The 18,635-nt window shown below is 41.6% G+C and overlaps 1 protein-coding gene across 1 annotated transcript; it reads left to right on the top strand.

Moving 5' to 3' along the window:
- The first annotated feature begins 44 nt into the window (after window positions 1-44).
- Window positions 45-17,114, top strand: stard10 (StAR-related lipid transfer (START) domain containing 10). Its single transcript, XM_034605416.1, has 6 exons — window positions 45-654; window positions 10,067-10,214; window positions 10,383-10,486; window positions 13,748-13,865; window positions 14,655-14,707; window positions 16,041-17,114. Exons 1-6 carry the CDS (start codon window positions 496-498, stop codon window positions 16,245-16,247), a joined length of 789 nt encoding a protein of 262 aa, XP_034461307.1. The 5' UTR covers window positions 45-495; the 3' UTR covers window positions 16,248-17,114.
- The last annotated feature ends 1,521 nt before the right edge of the window (window positions 17,115-18,635 follow it).

Genomic DNA, 18,635 nt, shown 5'->3' with positions numbered 1-18,635 from the left:
TCTTACTGCTCACCGCATCTCCCCCTCCTCCTCCTCCACCACCTGCCACAGCGAGCGACGCGGCGATGGAGATGATAATAATGACTGCAGAGAGAGAGAGAGGAACGTATGGTTTGTGAGAGGAGCGGCTGTTAGTGAGGACTGCTCAACTTATTTCATCACTCGTCTTTTTTTGGGGGGGGGTCTTTTTAATCCACCACTTCTTCCCCGTGTGCGGCTCCGCTCCCTCCCGGTGTTCAGTTGTTCTCGTGCGGGGCTGGATTGCGGTAATACCTCCCTGATCGCGCACGCTCGCACTCACACGCGCTCACGGATCATCACAAGACAGCCCACCAACGCTGCTCACAGGGAGGAAATTGAATTAGACAAGTTATCCCCAGCCGAAGAGGAGGACCGGACAGGACAGGAGGGGCCGGCCATCGGCTCGACTTTGCTTCCGTGTCTCCAGCCGGGCCCCCACCAGGAGTCTCCTCTCCGTCTCCCGGTAAACGAGCCATGTCTGGACACACCGTGACCATCCCGGACGACGGGGCGTTCGCCAGCTTCAAGGCCGAGTGCCTGTGCGAGGAGCGCTGGAGATTGGGCTGCAGCAAGGGAAGCATCACTGTGTGGACCCAGGGTCTGGAGGAAGGGAACTCCGTCCACCAAATTAAGGTGAGACCACTTTAAAGTCCACGGGTATGAAACATGTCCTACTGTGAATCCAGGGGGGATATTTAGCAAGTTCGTATTTAAAAAAGAATTCAAACTTTGTATACTCAATATTAGAGATGGATGATATGGACAAAAAGTTTGTCAAGATAAACATTTTACATATCGGGCGATATCCATAATTATCATGATAAATGATGTCACGTGACGATTAGGGATATGATCGTGATCACGATATAATGATAGTTATCACGATAAATAAGTTACCCTGATAATTACCCATATGGATAAGCAATAGTTTGTGTCTAGCAATGTCCCTACTTTTCATGCTTTCATGCATTTTGTCATTCATTTATTGTTATTTTCTTTTATACAGATATCACTATCGATTATCATAATAATGTGACATGTATCATAAATATCACGTTAGTATTTCTTTAAAGTTTAAAGATTGACTTTTGCTGTTTTTAAACTCTTTAAGAACTAAGAATGACAAACAGCAGAAATTCTGAGGCAGATCAGATGTGTGATATACCTCCCCACCAGGGGCGGGGCCAGTGGGGGGGGGGGGGGGGGATCTGATTGGCCCCTGAAGTCCCTCTCTCCTGTCAGTAGTTTTTTGTTTTTAAAATAAACTTACTAACAATTAATATGTTGATATATTAAGATTTCTTTTTAATATTCCACAATGTGTTTGAACGAGGAATAATTTAAAAAATATATACAATGATGAATGCTACAGAGCTAACAATAAACCAGGATTGTGCATCACTGAGTCAGGAGGTGCATGGGTTTTGGACTCATAATTGGCCCCTTTGTTTAAATTGGGGCCCCTTTATGGTCCCTGATTTCAGAAAAATCCAAGATCCGCCTCTGTTTCTGACTGTGCTTGTATAAGCATTATAACAATATATATATTAAACTTTTGTTATATTGCTATTAATGGAAATTGTATTGCGATGATTATTGAGATTGTATTATCCCCCAGCCCTACTTAATCTAGTGCATTTCTATTGAGATCTGTTACAAATATTCATAGGGAAAATATTGAGGTTTGTGCGAAGGTCTGCACAAGCACACAGGGAAAGGGGAGAGATAAAACTCTGCTGTATAATCAAATTGGCAGAGAAGAACTCTTTCTAAATTCCCATATGATCCAAACTGCTGAAGTGCTTGAACCACTGCTCTTGCTGCATCGCACCACTGTAGCTGCCGAGGCTTCTCCCAACCGCTAAAACCAGATTCCACAGTAACACAGTGATAGTGTGCTGTCTGTACTGTATGTCGTCACTATGTAAACACTAGAGCAAATGGGGTGGAATGAATTGGTCCCAATCTAATGGTACCAGTGCAACTGTAGACTACATCCTGTGTTAGACTCACTGATAGAAATGTGTGTAGTGATCGGGTTGTGAATTACTGCCTGATACTCAATATAAGAAATTACCTGCAGTGAGAGCAGGAGTCAGCCGCAGGAGGCGGGTTTCATTCTCCAGGGACACGTCATAAACCTCCGCCAGTGAAACTATGATCTGCAGCCATTAGCATGTCATTGTGGGTAGTGGAGCATACACTACGTCAACAACTGCAGAATTAGATTTGCTGTCCATTCAACACATAGGGCAGAGCACAAAAGTACAACCAGAGATAGTACAATGGAATTAGCTGATCAATAGGCAGAAAACTAATCAATGGGTTCAGCTCTGTTTAATATCTTTGATTTTAGAGACACAATTTGCAGTTTAAAGATGCTATTTTGGGCCATGGTAACTAAGGTGCACTAGTTCAGGTAAGAGAAAAATAATAATGTGACTGACATGTTAAAGAACTTAATTATCTATGCAAATAGCAGACATAGCAGTTGGTGGCCACTGTGAATATTTGTCTTGGGAGTTGATGCGGAGGCGTCATTAGCACAGAAGTGCCACTTTAAGCCATTGAAAAAACGGCTGCTTATCACCTAACACATAATATTTGACCACGGTCCTTAGTATTACTTTTTTAGATGGTGTTCTGGGACAGAGGCCCAGATGAAAAACAATTATTCAGTTGAGCTCTTCACAGCACACTTCTCTGGTTGTTTGCACATGTTAAAATAACAAGTTGAATACAACAAACATCCTTGTTTTAACTGTGTACAAGAAACTAATTAAAATGATCAAACAAAATCAATTATTTAAAGGTAATTCATGTTTTGGCTCAGGTGTTCTGCCCATCCTTACCTGGCTGGTTTTTTTTGTATTTAAAATGTATAAATATCTACAGGACATTCATGCACACATGTATTTATTTTGGGCAAACATACATACTTGATGTATAAATGATGAAAGTTCAAGTTAAATCCAGCAGAATCTGGGACCCACAGCCCTGTGGAAACTGTTAAAAGTCAAAAGAATAAATACAAAAGACACAGCTATATCACAGTTTCAGTTGGAGTTCACTATGACAGCACGCACGACACTCTCCACTTAGCTTCAGCTGTCGGCTGGGACCCAAACTGACAATTGAGTGCGTCTAGTGGCTCAAACTCTCTTGTCGTGTTGTCAGCTTCACGTGGGAGACGGATTTGGCCTCACAGCTGACAGGTTTTTGGGAAGGTTTACTGATCTGAGCAAACCTGAGAATGTGATTACTTTCAGTTAGTCTGGGAAACACATGCCTCCCTCCCATATTTAGAGACAGAAACTGGACACTTTCTTCTCTGTGTCAATGTGTCTGTGTGTGTGCTTTCCTGCTGGTGTATCCGGATCTGAGGCGCGTGAGTGAGCCACCAGGTGTTTACTTTGTAAAATAAAGTTGTGTGCATATGTGTGTGTGCGTGCATTGGGCGTGCGTCTGTGTGCATAGGGGTGTTATCTTTCTGTCCAGGGTCCGCAACAGCAGAGGGATTTTCTCAGCCCCCCCCCCCCACCCCCCCTGTCTTTATACATGTGAGGCAGGTTCTTTTTGTGTGTATGTGTTGCTTATCAGATTTGTGTAAATCAGCCTTCATTTGCCTTGCGATTCCTCAGGCTATGTCCTGTGTGTGCTCAAGGAGAGGTGTGTAATAAAGAGAGTGCGCATGTGTTTGTGTGTGTGTGTGCGTGCTTGCAGAGGGCACTGTTCTGCCTATTCATGCTTTTTCATACAGGACAGGTGTGTTTCCTCACCACAGCTTCTGCAAACATTAAAGTAGAGAGTGCACACACACACACACATTTGGCATCTGGGCGGGACAAAGAGCTATAATGTAACTGGCACTCTATCTTTATGTAAACATGACAGTTGCAGTAGCTTGACGCACCACTCATTTTCTCTATTAAAAGACTGACAATGCTTTTTCCACAGCCTTTCTTGCTGCCACACTTTCTCTTTTCCTATATAGCATTAATGGCGGTATAGGAAAAAACTAAACAACAACAACAGTGCACTATATCCAAATCAGAGCATGAGAGAGAACAGCCTGGCAATCGTCATTATCATTAGTGGTCTAATTATCATCAGCCTCATTATCATCGTAATCATCTCCACAGCCATATTCACCAATAATGGCTTTTATATCACAGTGTAATCACTGTGGTAATCACACACACTAACCATCACCATCATCATCATCATCATCATCATCATCATCATCATCATCAATGATATTAATAATGCTAATAATAATAATGCTAATAATAATAATGCTAATAATAATGACAACTACAATGGCGATAATGACTGTGATGATGATGTTGATGGCGACAATGAGAATATTTGTCATCATCATCAATTATAACAACAACAATGTCAATGATAATAATGGTTATTATCATTAATATCAACATGATGATGATGATGATGATAATAATATCTATTATGTATTAAGCATTTATTGTCAGCAGATGACTCCACACACACAATGTGTGTGTGTATATATATGTGTGCTAGTGTGTAGGTGGTTTTGTTTGACAAACTTTCAGATGGCTGCCACACACACACACACACACACACACACACACACACACACACACACACACACATCGAACGAACACTCCTGGGTTTGCCCGTTCCCACGCTGACACAGAGGGATGCTTGGCTCCGAATCACACACACTCACCCCTCTTTATTTATTTTTTTGTCTCCCACAATCATGTATGAGCACCTGGGGGAGCAAATGATGAGAGTTGACAGGTAAGAGGGAGAAAGGGACGGAGGGAAGAGAATCGCGGGTAGAGAACAAGAGTGGGCGAGACATGGAATGAGGCGGGTGGAGTAGGTGGGATGTGCAGGGGTCACAGGTCGTTGGCTTCTCCCTGAGTGGGCAGCCAGCACAGTGAATACACGCTCGGAGAAACAACTTCACAAACACTCTGTTTGTGTACCTGCATTTTGTCTCCCTCCATATCTGACTTTTAGAAACTCTCTTTCACCCGCCTCTCTCCTTCCGTCATCTGTTTAGTTTACTGAATTAGGGCATAAACGAATTAGCCACACATATATTGAGCAGGCTTCATTCTGTCCTGGACGTCTTTTGCTACCTTCACTTCTCCTCTTTCACCTTTCACATTTGTTTTCCTTTCTTTCTCTTTCCACTGCACTGTTTCTGTTTGTCTGTGGATACAATGCATCCAGTGTTCTCTCACAGATTTCCAACCTTATGAATACTGATTATCTCTTTCAGAAGAACTCATAGTGAAAACTTGATGTGTTTTTGTTTCAATGTGGTGGGTCCATGTTGAAGATTCAGAAACAAGCCTGTAATTTCATAGAAAGAACCGTGTCTCCTTCAGTCCTGCCTGCAGGATTCATCATGCATTCTCTGCTTGTTATCTGTAATGTCAACCTGCAGCGTTTCCCCCTGTTCCGTTCTCTACCTCTCACACTCACGCAATCATTTCTGGGTAATGTTTTTAAACTATTCTGACTTTAAAGGCGTAGTTCACCCAGAAACGAAAATTCACTCATTATCTACTCACGACTGTGCCGATGGAGGGTTGGGTGAAGTGTTTGAGTCAACAAAACACTTTTGGAGTTTCAGGGGTAAACAGTGTGGCAGCCAAATCCAATACAATTGAAGTAAATGGTGACCAATTCTTCAAACGTAAAAACCAACTGGAAAAAACCCCGAAAATGCCTCCATACTGCTCCTGTGGTGACATCCAAGTGTCAGTCAGCCCAACTTTTACCCGAAACTAGGTCATTACATGTGTTTAGCCTAAATGTCCTCTGTTATCCTCCTTCCGGATCCGCGTACCCGCATGGATCACAGTAGATAATGAGTGAATTTTTTATTTTGGGTGAACTATCCCTTTAATAGATTGTCATTGCATTTGCTGTGTCAGCTCCGCATCGGATGACTCAACAATTTCACATTTGAACAGTAAATGAGCTTGTCTCTGACACACTGATTTTTCCGCCAGACTTCCCATGCTCTGTTATCTTACTCACAGTGCTAGAAACTTTGCATTCTTTACTAAAATAAAGTTGTTATACCATAATATAAAAATATATTATTACTAGTAGCCCTGCAATCAAAATGATTCTCTAAAAATGGCTGATGAAAGTATTAATAGTAAAATACACGAAAAAGAAGTAATTCTGCTGAAGGTGTTATAATATTAGATGATATATTATTGGAGTATTATTCATGTATTAAAATGTATGTTGTAGTTTTCATATTGTAGGCTTTATACACCCCCGTGGCCACTTAAATACAGCTATATATAGACACACCTGTACAGTCTAATCCAGACTGCCTAATACAATATCAATATACCTTTACAGAGATCATAATAATCAGATTATATTAACATCTTCAGAAATACATTTTTGTGTATTACATTTTACACATTAATTAATGAGGTTTAAGTTGATATATCATTCAGTCCAGTACAACAGCAGCAACTATCCATTCATTAGCCTATGCTAAACCAGGTCATATGCTTCAACCATTCACACCTACGGTCAATTTAGAGTCTCCAATGCACCTAATCCCAATCTGCAGGTCTTTGGACTGTGAGAGAAAGACTTGCAGACTAGTTTCATTTAAAACCTCTAAACTCCGACTGTGAGTCTGAAAGTATTTGTGAATGATTAAGCTCTGTGACGCTTTTGCAACAAGTTAAATATATTTTTGTGCATATAGAGCAGGGACGTGAGATCCGATCACAAGATGCATGTGGGGCCAGATTTTAATGCCCGGTGTGAACACACCCACTCAGAGCTGTCCACTTGTAATTGGATAACAAAAACCACATGTTAATACCAGGTGTGTACATGGCCACTGTGTATTTACTGTAGCATTTGGCTTTATTTGGCCTTTGTGACCTTCTGCTTACCCGGATATTTGGAGCATTATACTTTCACACCTGACTCTCGGCTGCTCATGTGACTGAGCCATCTCATCTCTGAGTATGAATTACTGGAATCTAACGCACATTTTTAGATTTCTCTCCATAGTATGAATCAATGTCTGAGAGCAAAATCATGAGTCATTCTACCTCTTAAGTAGAACCATTAATAAGATCCAGTGATTTCCTGGATTAATATATTAATGAGGTGATGCCCTGGGCCACATCCAGACATTTAAATGATCTTATTCTGTTGTTTTGTCATATGCATTGAATCTGTATTTTCCTGTTCCCTGAATCACATCTACTCGTTCTCTCTGAGGGTTTTTGTGTTGGGACGTCTTGGCTGTGGTGAAGCCCTGTGAGTCTCTGTCTGTGTCTTAGGACCCTATAAATAAAGTTGATTTAAACAACAGGGGCTCAGCAGTGAGTGCACATATAGCTATAATGCACCTAGTAACATTGGGTGCCATGTAGCATGTTTGTTTTCTTATCCTAAATTTGTCTTGCATTTATTCGTACAGTGAATTCATACAAAAATGTGTGTAAATAACCTGCATGAATATGATGAATGCCACCTGCAAGAAAACTCAAAATATGAGAACATTTTTGTTTGTTTGTTTTTACATTTCTTGAACAAGTGGAATCAAAATGGGTCAACTGAGAATTCTAATGATTTCTGGTCCCAGAACAATTAACTTAAATTGGGTCTTTGCCTGAAAGCCTTTTCTGAAATGGGGACTTTTTGTGAGTTCTCCATTGTCACAGTTGCGCTTTCTTCCCTTTTAGTATGACATCATTCCCCAACTCCTCACTCCCCTGCTGACCTACGCTCACTTTACACGTTAACAACAAACACCATCACTATAACAAGGTATAAGGACACGTACAAGACTTGAAGTTTACTTTGTGTTTGTTTGATTCGCTTGAGAGTTTACGAGACACATATTTAAACAGATTCATGATCCAACCATCTATTAATAACTCAATACATGTGATCATCAGTTTGTGTGAAGAGGGACAGAAGCAGTTTTCAGACATGACGTCCTCTGATTTTCTGCACAGACGTGTTCACAACAGCAACAAATCCTCTGCACTTTTCAGGCTAGAGGTGGAGCAGCTGGGCAGACAGAGACAGGAAGTGACGTATTAACGCTGCTGCGTTGATCGTGTAATTTTATTTAAAGCACCCCGACACCGACGTCAGCTCTTATCACCACAAACTCTCTTGACATACTCGTCGGTGTCTTCTACCTGGGTGACACCTCTTTTTCTGATGTCGACATTTCACACGTTGGAAACAGATGACCAATAGCAACAGAGTAGGCAATTGGCCAATCAGAGCAGACTGGGCTTTATAGGGAGGGGGGCCTCAAAGAGACAGGAGCTGCAGCAATGGACAGTCTGAGGAAAGTGTGTTTTCTGAACATTAGAGCATGCAAAGCTTTTCAAGTAATAACCCAAATTAGAATTATGGACATGAATATGAGCATATGTCTCCTTTAAGTTGTTCTGATTCATATCTGAAGGAGCTCTACAGATAACACCTTAAATTGCAAGTGCACATGTGCTGTTTCTCCAAATGTGCAGCACATGATATTTTACAAGCTTTTGGTATGGATGAGAGAAGACCTCCTGTTTAAACAGCTGTAAAACCTAGTGTAGTGTGAAGATGGTGATCATCTTCTCAAATTAAGCCCACGGGGAACACAGGAAACATGATGGTACAGGCGGAGCTTTAAACCTTCTGAACTGATTTGTGATGGGAGTTAAAATCCATCTGGGACAGACGAGCTCCATCCATTTCTTTCTCATTTACTCTTCTTCTCCTACTCTGTTTTCCGGCCGATCCTCTAGCCGCTCACTTGCTCTTAGTGTTTGTGTTTCTAAATCTCCATAGCTTTGTCCTATCATGTCTTTATCTCTCTGTGACTCTCCCTCCTCTTCCACCTTGTTGTTATTATTAAGACTCCTGTTATTATTAAAACCCCCTGATAATTGTAACTGTAGTAACAACTTGACTCTAGGGCTGCGGACCGCTCTTTACATGGCCTGTATGTAAACTGCCATCTACTCCAACCCTGGCATAGCCATGAGTCCCCATGGTATCATTAACAAGCTGTGTGAGAAACCTACACAAGACTAGTTCCATATCAACACATATGGATATAAACAGCTAAATCCACCGAGAGTTAAAATATATCACTATACTTTACTTTAAGCTTTCTTTAAGTAGACTTTTTGACCCAAAATGGTTGCCAGACTACTTCCACCTACATTATTTTTAGATATGTTTCATTGAATCTGGGTTGCAGCTGGAAATGGTTCAGTCTCATTTCTGATTTTAAACTTTACATATCCTAATTCCTTTGTCCAAAAAAGCAGGGGACCTATCGCTGTTTGAGCAGCCAGACCCTCAGCTTCCCCTTTACTCCCATAATTGTGTGTGTGCGCATGTGTGTTTGTCTCTGTCCTGTTCTGAATGTGTTGTTTTCCATTTGAGAGCTCAGGTCTAGTAATGACTCATCTGTGGTCCATGGCCTGCCTCTGGAACATCTTCTCCCTCTCTCTCCCTCTTTCATGCGCACACACGCGCACACACACACGCACACACGCACACACACACACACACACACACACACACACACTCTGTCTTTTCTCTGCTCTCAGACACTGACACTCTCCAGCCATCTGATGTCTAATCATTCACACATCACTTGCCTTATCTGGCCTATCCTGAGTATGTGCAGGATCCTACCACACTTATATTTACATACTTCCTCTAAATACATTTATTTGTGTTTGCATATCAGATCAAGCATGGATGTTGAGTTTGTGCTGGGGGTTTTTTTGTTCGCTCTTACCTTGGTCAGCATGAATAGCAGCAAACTCTGTAGTTCTCAACACTGGCACAGTACTTTACTATGAACTAAAGGCATGCAGCTTCATTAAAATTGAATGGATTTTCCTGCTGCATAGCCTGCATTGGTTATATTGTAAGTATATATTCAGCAAAATAGGCAAGTCAATTCAGCTGTGTTGGCTCTTTGTAGTTTCTTCTTTATTGCCTGACTAAAACCACATCTTTTTCTGTCTCTCAGTGTCGGATGGTGTGCAAGGACGTGTCAGCTGAGACCATGTACGACGTGCTCCATGACATCGAATATAGACGGAAATGGGACACAAACGTCATAGAGACTTTCGACATCGGGAAACTCACCGCCAATGCGGATGTCGGTTACTATTCATGTATGTGGTACACTCACGTGTAAACATATGCTGCACATACTGTTTACATCAGGCCTCTGCACTTGTTTGTCACTAATTTCATTGGGGCCTGTGAAGGGAAGCAGATACACACAAGTGCATATTGATCTACAATGTTGAGTTCACCAGATTTATCTTTTTAATTTACAGGGAAGTGTCCAAAACCTCTCCAGAACCGTGATGTCATCACACTTCGTTCCTGGCTGCCAATAGGGAAAGATTATATCATCATGAACTACTCCGTCAAACATGCTGTGAGTATACACACACACACACACACACACACACACACACACACACACACACACACACACACACACACACACACACACACACACACACACACACACACACACACACACACACACACACACACACAGTGCATACCTACACCAAGGGCCAAAGGATCCACAAATCATTCCTTGAAGAAAAGGTGAAAATGTAAAAACATAATAATAATTCACACAAACATGCAACTTTTTAAAGAAAGTCCCTTTAGTTCCTGGATCACATTGGGTAAACAGACATGAACTTTTATCCAGTTTATCTTAAGGGGCGTGGTTTTGCAATGTGCTGCACTTTGGAAAAGTAGCAAAACAAAACTGTGTGCGTTAGCCATTTAACCGTCTACTCATCTGGAACCAGTGCATCCAGGCAGGAACTGGAGAGACAATTTGGCCCCTTCCCAGAGTGTTAATGTACCTCCTGCATTTGATTCATTTACCTCGGCAAATGATAGATGTACAGTGGCTGGCAATGCTTTAACTTAAGTGTTTGATAATTTTATGTAATTCAGTTGAATATAGGTGCATTTTTAGTTCAGCTTACATTCATGCTCTTTAAGAACTTGAGTAATTTCACTAACAAAGGTCAGTAAGAGAAAACAGACTGATTAGAGAACACTGCGACTATGTGAGTGACTTTCATTTTGAATCAGGCCTGAAATCCTGCATTTAGTTTGGCTCCATCTCTGTGTTTTTTGTCCAAGTAGAAGAGGAGGACAAGCATAATCCATTTTTATAATCTTGTACTCATCACCTCTCTCTAGGGCTACTGTACAACAAGTGATTATCTCCACTATTGATTCATCTGCAGATCAATTGATTGTCTGGTCTTGACAATGTCATAAAACAGTGAAAATGCATTTCACAGTGTTGGGAACAGCTTGTTTTCTACAACCAATGGGTATTCAATTCACTATCACGAAGACAAAGTAAAACTGCAAGTCCTCATGACTGAGAAGTCTGACACTGTCGAACTTATATGATAAATAAATTATTGAGTAATTGCCGATTGATTTTCTAAGACCGTTTTAGCTCTTCCTCTCTCGCTCTGTCCCCCCGTCTTCTATCTCTCCTCTTTTTGCATGTCTTGTTTTCTTTTTCTGCTCTGTCTTTCTTGGTTTTCCTTTCACAGTCTTTTTTTCCTCCTTTTCCGTCTCTGTTCCTCAATCCCATTTTCCTTCACTATTATCGTGTTTACAGAAGGATAAGACCTCTCATGTGACTGTTGGCTGTTGACTTCCGTCTCGCCTTCCGCATTCCTGCATCAATAAGTGGTTACAAACCTAATAGAGTGTGTGTGTGTGTGTGTGTGTGTGTGTGTGTGTGTGTGTGTGTGTGTGTGTGTGTGTGTGTGTGTGTGTGTGTGTGTGTGTGTGTGTGTGTGTGTGTGTGTGTGTGTGTGTGTGTGTGTGTGTGGCAGCCATCTGAAAGTTTGTCAAACAAAACCACCTACACACTAGCACACATATATATACACAAGTGGGGTTGTGTGTTCCATACTAGTGTGCATGACTGTGTGTGATTATCCAAGGTCACTCTTGATAGTCAGTCGTATCTGAGAGCTTGACTTGTGAAGCGCAGCTTAAGGGGATACTCAGTGGAGTGTTGAGTTTGTGCATCCACTGCCAGGAGTCAGCCCACTTGTCCTGTATCTGACTTTACATTCTATAAACTCTTGTCCAGGATTATTTATGTTTGACAGGTTAGAAAAAGCACCTTTATGACCCAGCTGCCATTGTATCTGGTACCTTTAGTTTGCTCCACTGCAAAAGCTCCCATTGGACAATGGGCATATTGTTATAGTCTAATTAATTCTTGCATGGGGGGCTTATATGTTTATGTAAGTGCTACAGCTAACCACTGCTCTATCAGCTGATCTGCTGAGTACTTTTCTTTAAGCCACAGTGACAGCATGGCTGCAGAGATGCAATTCCACCACTGGTCCACCACTTTGTTCCATTCTGGAAGTATTACAACAACTACTGGGTGGATAATTACGTTTTGTATAGCCAATTAAGGTCAGCAGAGGCCTGTTGACTTTGGTGAACTTTCCCTCTAGAGACAAAATCAAGTCTAAATTTAAGTAATTTTTGTATGATCAAATACTTTGGTCTATGGCCAAAATACCTGCCAAATGCATGCTAACATGCTTAACTATGGTGAACATGGTAAACATACGATTTAGTCAGCATGCTAACACGCTAATCGACAGGTTAAATATCATTCCTGCTAAACTTAAAATCACGCTAGCAGTGTCATTGTGAGCATCTTCGCATGTGCGCCTGCTAAACTATGGTAAACAGCATAAACATTACATGTACCTGCAAAACGTCTTTATGCTAGCATTGTCATTCTGAGCATGCTAGCATGACTAATACTTCAACTTTCCCCTCAGTCATGCCTACAAACAAATCCTCTGCTTGAGCTCAGCCAAGTAAAATACTAAGCTGCTAAAGATTTTACAAAAACTGTCAGGAGAAATTCCTACAATGGAACCTATTGGTTAAGAAGTGTAGGTACCTCAGCTGTGAGTCAAATAGCAGGAAAAGATAAAGCAGTTATCTGATGTTCTCCTCTGATAACAGGTCGTTAGCTGACTGCTGCTCTGTGGGATTTGTTCCTGTCCCAATTAGCACAGGCTAACCAGTACTGCACTTTACAATCATAAATAATATTCTTAGATATGTAGTGAAATGAGCCGGCTGCTGGGAATAGTGGGCTAACGCTGGCCTTTGCTGCTGAGTAATTCACAGGGTTTAGTGTGGACTGGATTTGCATTAGAAATATGATTGTGAAGCAGAAAATCAGCTTGACCGGCAGCTTAAAAACAGCACAAAAAGCACCCTTGAATTCCAGTGCCGACTCTGCACACCCTTTATATGTTATTTGATAAATGTTCACAAAGAGCTCAAGACAAAGTTCTGAAGATCGTGTAGGATACATAAAGCAGATATTAAAATAAGGCTATTGTTATGCAGCAGGGATTTTGGATTATTTGTGCTTGAGGTTGAATGTGTGTATTATTTGCATTCACTGATGGATTACTTTAGCTGTAGTGTATGAAAGCCAATAAATAACTTGAATAGGAAAAATTGGCTGGCAATGGAAAATATGCAGAAATTAAGATTTTCCAGCGTTCTTTGTTCCGATCAAAGACACGTTTGAGAGATAACCAGGTTGCTGGTAGATGCTATGCGCAAGGATGATGAATTATATGTGTTGTCTCTACAGAAATACCCTCCGAAAAAGGACATGGTGCGAGCTGTGTCCATTCAGACTGGCTACATGATCCAGAGCCAGGGGCCCAAAACCTGTACCCTTACGTACATGGCCAACATAGATCCACGAGGTAACGAATACACACACACACACATACACACTTTTCTCTCATTGGCATAATGCATTCCCAAGCCCCTTACCCTAACCTTAACGATCACACCTACAGTAAATGCCTAACCCTAACCCTTCACCTAAACCCAATTCTAACCCTAACCCCAAAACCAAGTCCTCAAACACCCCTTTGAATTTATGAAGACCAGCCAAAATATCCTCACAATGATTTGGCCCTTATAACTATAGACATGCGCGCACACACAGTAATCAGCACACAAGGACAAACTCAGACTAAAATCACAAAAAGACTGAAACACACACATTCAGGTGCTTGACACATGCTCAAACTTCTAATGAATGATTCATTCCCCTGCCTTTATGTCAAAATGAGTTGTCATAGTGACCATATGAAGGACTCTCTCGATCTGTCCCTCTTCCTCTTCTCTCTCCCTTCTTTCTTTTTGGTCTGAATTTTCTATTCATTACTCCATGTCTCTTGTTCTCCCTTCAATTCACTTCTTCACTGTCATTCTTTTGCATGCGAGTGCTAATTGTGCATATTTCTTTAATCACTCATTTGTAAGGTGTGTGTATTCTTGTGCGTTTCTGTGTGTGTTTGAGTGTGAAGTTTGTTCAAAGCTTCACTTTGATCCTGGATGACATGACGTGCAGTAAAGCAGCCTTTAAATCCCTCTTTTATATCTCCTCCATCCTCCTCTTCCTTTTTTCCCTCTTCCTGTCTTCTATTCTCTCTCAATTCCTCTCTCTCTTTCTCTTCTTCTGCTCACTCTGTCTCTTTTTGCAGGTTCATTACCCAAGTGGGTTGTCAACAAGTCTTCTGACTACCTTGCTCCTCGCGTAAGTAATTTGCAGATCGACACAGATTCTGAGCGTTTTGTGTGTTTGTCGATGTGTTAATCCACAGACACTGCGTTGAGGTTATACAGAGCACAGAGGCTACCATGAGGAGAAACACGCAGAGCTTAAATGCATGTTAAATATGCACTCACACATTCCACACATACAGGTTATTGCATTTGTTTGCTGTAACCTGTGTGTGTACATTTTTTAAATAGGGCAAAGACTCTCCTGAGAAAGGCAGACGGCATCCTGGGAGACATCCCTTTACGATGGAGTGAAAAATAGAAGCTCAGTGAGACGTATAAATCCCACTGAACATAACCACGCTGATGACTTCAATACATAGACTGTATATTAGGACGACAGCTAACCAAAAGTGAAGCCAAAGCATCTTGATCACCACCTGGTGGCTGGCTGCAGTACCTTTTAAACCCTGCTTCCTCCATGTCAGTGGAAATGACAAAGAAATCTAAGTAGACTTAAAATGAATTAGATTAAAGATTGTTTTCGTCATAGGTAGTTCTTATCACACTGCTGTTTTTTCGAGTGTTCATTTTTAAGCAGTAAGTTTGGTTTTGATTAGCTATTTGATGCCCCCCCCCCCCCCCCCCCCCAAAAAAAAACCCAGTTGAAACGTCATGATTGACAGCTGAGTCTGACTTGTGATTGGTCGACTGTGTGTATCGAGGGGACGTCCACACCACGGATCCATCCCCCGATTGCTACTGTTCTGACTTTTGGTCCAAATGCACAAAATGGCAGCATGCTTATACGGGATATTTGATCTTAACTTCTGTATTGTTTGAGGAAGTGAGATGCGTCATCCATATTGATATAGAGTCTATACTTGAATATAATAAATATTGGAAGAATTTTATTTCTAGGTCTTTTTTTATCATTCACAAAATTCATAAATAGATAATTGCTCCTGCACCTTTGATGCTATGAGGAATGTGTGAAGGGCTCTGTACATTCATGTAGCTCCTCACAAGGTCCCCACCCAATATTTCCCTCCTGATATTCCTCTTTATTCTTTTTTCTATATGTGACATTTTATCACTGTATGATTATATAATTGTCCTTTTTATCTCCTGTGACTCTGTCACCCATCCATCTCCTATCGACTATTTCTGTATAGTTCAACTATGTTGAGTTTATAGGTCAATCCACCTCATGTCAGTGTTGACCAAGAAAGAAAACTGGCAAAACATTTAAGTACAAATTATTCCTGGTGATCACTGACATTATTTATTTTTCTGTTTCTCTGTTGAACTTATTAGGGATCAATGCAAATCTTTAATAAAACTTAAAAAAATGTCATTCCCTCTAGGCAATGAAGAAGATCAACAAAGCCTGTTTGAAGTATTCAGAGTGGAAGCAGAAACACAACCCTGGGTTTAAGCCCTGGCTCTACCCTGAGCAGACTACATTACCCAGCATCCCACTCTCTGAGCTCAGCATCCAGCATGCAGAGAGCCTGGAGAATATTGATGAAAGCTCACTGGCTGAGACTCAGGAGAGAGAAGACAGCGACTAACGCACACACACACACACACACACACACACACACACACACACACACACACACACACACACACACACACACACACATATATTTGCATACGCAGATATACTGACAGTCACATGTATGTAAGCACTCATGCACACAGACCAACTCATACTTCACCTACTTGATCCCATGCTTTCATACATAATATATAAACACACACATATACAGTCATGCATCATAGATGTACTTACATATACAAATCCACCCACCCATTCAAAGTGGGCTGCAAGACTTATGTGATTTCTCTATCAACATTTTCTAATCACGGCCTATGCAGATTATCAGAGTAAAAATGCTGTATAGTATTTTCATTAAGATTCACTGATGTCATTGAAAATATGAACAATGGATTGCAAAATTCTACTTTTCTCCTGGGAAAACACTGGTGATGATCACTAATGGTGATGTATACAGTAAGAACATACTTATATAGACAAATGGACACACACACACACTGTTCATTGAAACTACATTTAATCTCTCAGACATGCCCATGTTGTCTCCCTGGCACTCATGTTTCTCTGTCACATTTTGTAAGCACATGATAAATATGCAGGTGTGAAGAAGGCAGCTGGAACAACAAACCCTAACCTGCAACACTCCCATCTCTCACACACACACACACACACACACACACACACACACACACACACACACACACACACACACACACACACACACACACACACACACACACACACACAAATTCACACACATACAAATATAGAGATGTTACACTCACATGTACTGTCTGCTCCCCTATTTGAGAGATGTATGAATGTATGTAGAGTTTAAGAATTAAATACAGATTCCTACGAAAGTTTTCAAATTTCAGTGTTGGTCTGAGTATTTTTTTCTGTTTGTGTGTGTTTCACGTGTGTGTCTGTCTGATGGCAGGTTTGCATGGTTGTGATGTTGCTGATGCTAAAATAAGTGTGATGGTTCATCTACCTGATTAATGGTCGATCTCTCATTCACACACACATTCATGGATAGTGAGGTACAGTACAAAACCATTGATTTTAAATCCGTACTGCAGAATAGCGAAAAACTACTATGACGTGCAACCTATTGATTGAATAGTTTTTCACTCTCTGGAAAGTGTGCACGTGTGTTTGTTTGATTTAAGTTGCCCATGCGCTCATGCATATGTGTGTGCACATTATATGTGCGCATGCAGGGGCCTCTATCAGAATTAGCATCCCCCATCTGTTGGCATGGCAAGTTTGGGATCGACTCAGCACCGAAGAGGGAGACACAGAGATGAGATTGTGCATTTCACAGTGGAAGTGACCTAATGCAATGTGTCCTCCCCTTCTTCTTTATAGAGTGAGAGAACATATATATAGTAAACGCAGCATGTGCACAGCGTCCACAATTTCCCTTTTCCTGTGATGAGTTAATTGGTCTTGCATGACACGCACACTCAGAAACAGCAATGTGGGTAGACACTCTGACTGAAAGCTGCAATAAACACATTGAATGCAGAGAAGCTGAGGAAAACTGACCAGGAAGCTTTCAGTCTGCCTCAGTAAGAGGAGCACTGCACATTTAACGTTATTGCTTGAAATGATTTTTCCATGTTGTCCTCTCTGCCTTTTCCCTTCCGCCCCTGCATTTGCACCATCTAATAAAGAATGAATGATGCAGGTAAGTGTATGTGAGAGATGCACAAAGGCACGAGGTGTACGCAGGCTCTGGGGTTTCTTCCAGCTGTATTGACCGTTTGTCTCTTTGCCTTTGTCTATAACCATCAATCCATCCTCAGAGTCTTAATGAGGCTTCACTCTCGGCCATCATCATTATGTGCAAGTGTGTGTGTGTGAGTGTGTGTGTGTGTCCCAGTGGCATCCCTATATTGTCTCCCACCTGCCCCCGCAGCAGGAGGAGACATGTACGCCACATGACAGCCAACATCCCTCTGTATGGGTTTCCTGCATATGTGTCACACTGCCGCCCCCACAGCAACCCGGCCCACCAGGGCTGAGAGCCTGGTGATGACTCATCACCACCCCACCTCCTCCACGCTTTCCTCCCCCCTCCCTCCTTCTTCTGTGTTCTCCCCCGTCTCTCTTTTTGCCCCTTTATTATCTGCTCTTCATCCTTTCCTCGATTTCTCTACCTGCCTTCTGCCTTTACCTCTTCCTGTTCCAATCTCTTCATCAACATCCATTCTTCATCCGCTCCTCATCCAGGACCCATCCTCCTCTGTGCTTAATTGCTCTCTTCCCTTCCCCTCCATCTCCTCTCTTCCTCTTTTCCACTCTTCCTTTTCCCTTCTCTCGATCTAAACAATTTGTAATCCTGTACTCATTTGTTTCCACCCTGTCTCAGTTTTGTCTCCTCAGCAGTCTC

This window comes from Hippoglossus hippoglossus, chromosome 13 (genome assembly GCF_009819705.1).
Source record: "Hippoglossus hippoglossus isolate fHipHip1 chromosome 13, fHipHip1.pri, whole genome shotgun sequence".
NCBI classification, from domain to species: Eukaryota; Metazoa; Chordata; class Actinopteri; order Pleuronectiformes; family Pleuronectidae; genus Hippoglossus; species Hippoglossus hippoglossus.
This window is presented reverse-complemented; position numbering and strand designations above follow the sequence as displayed.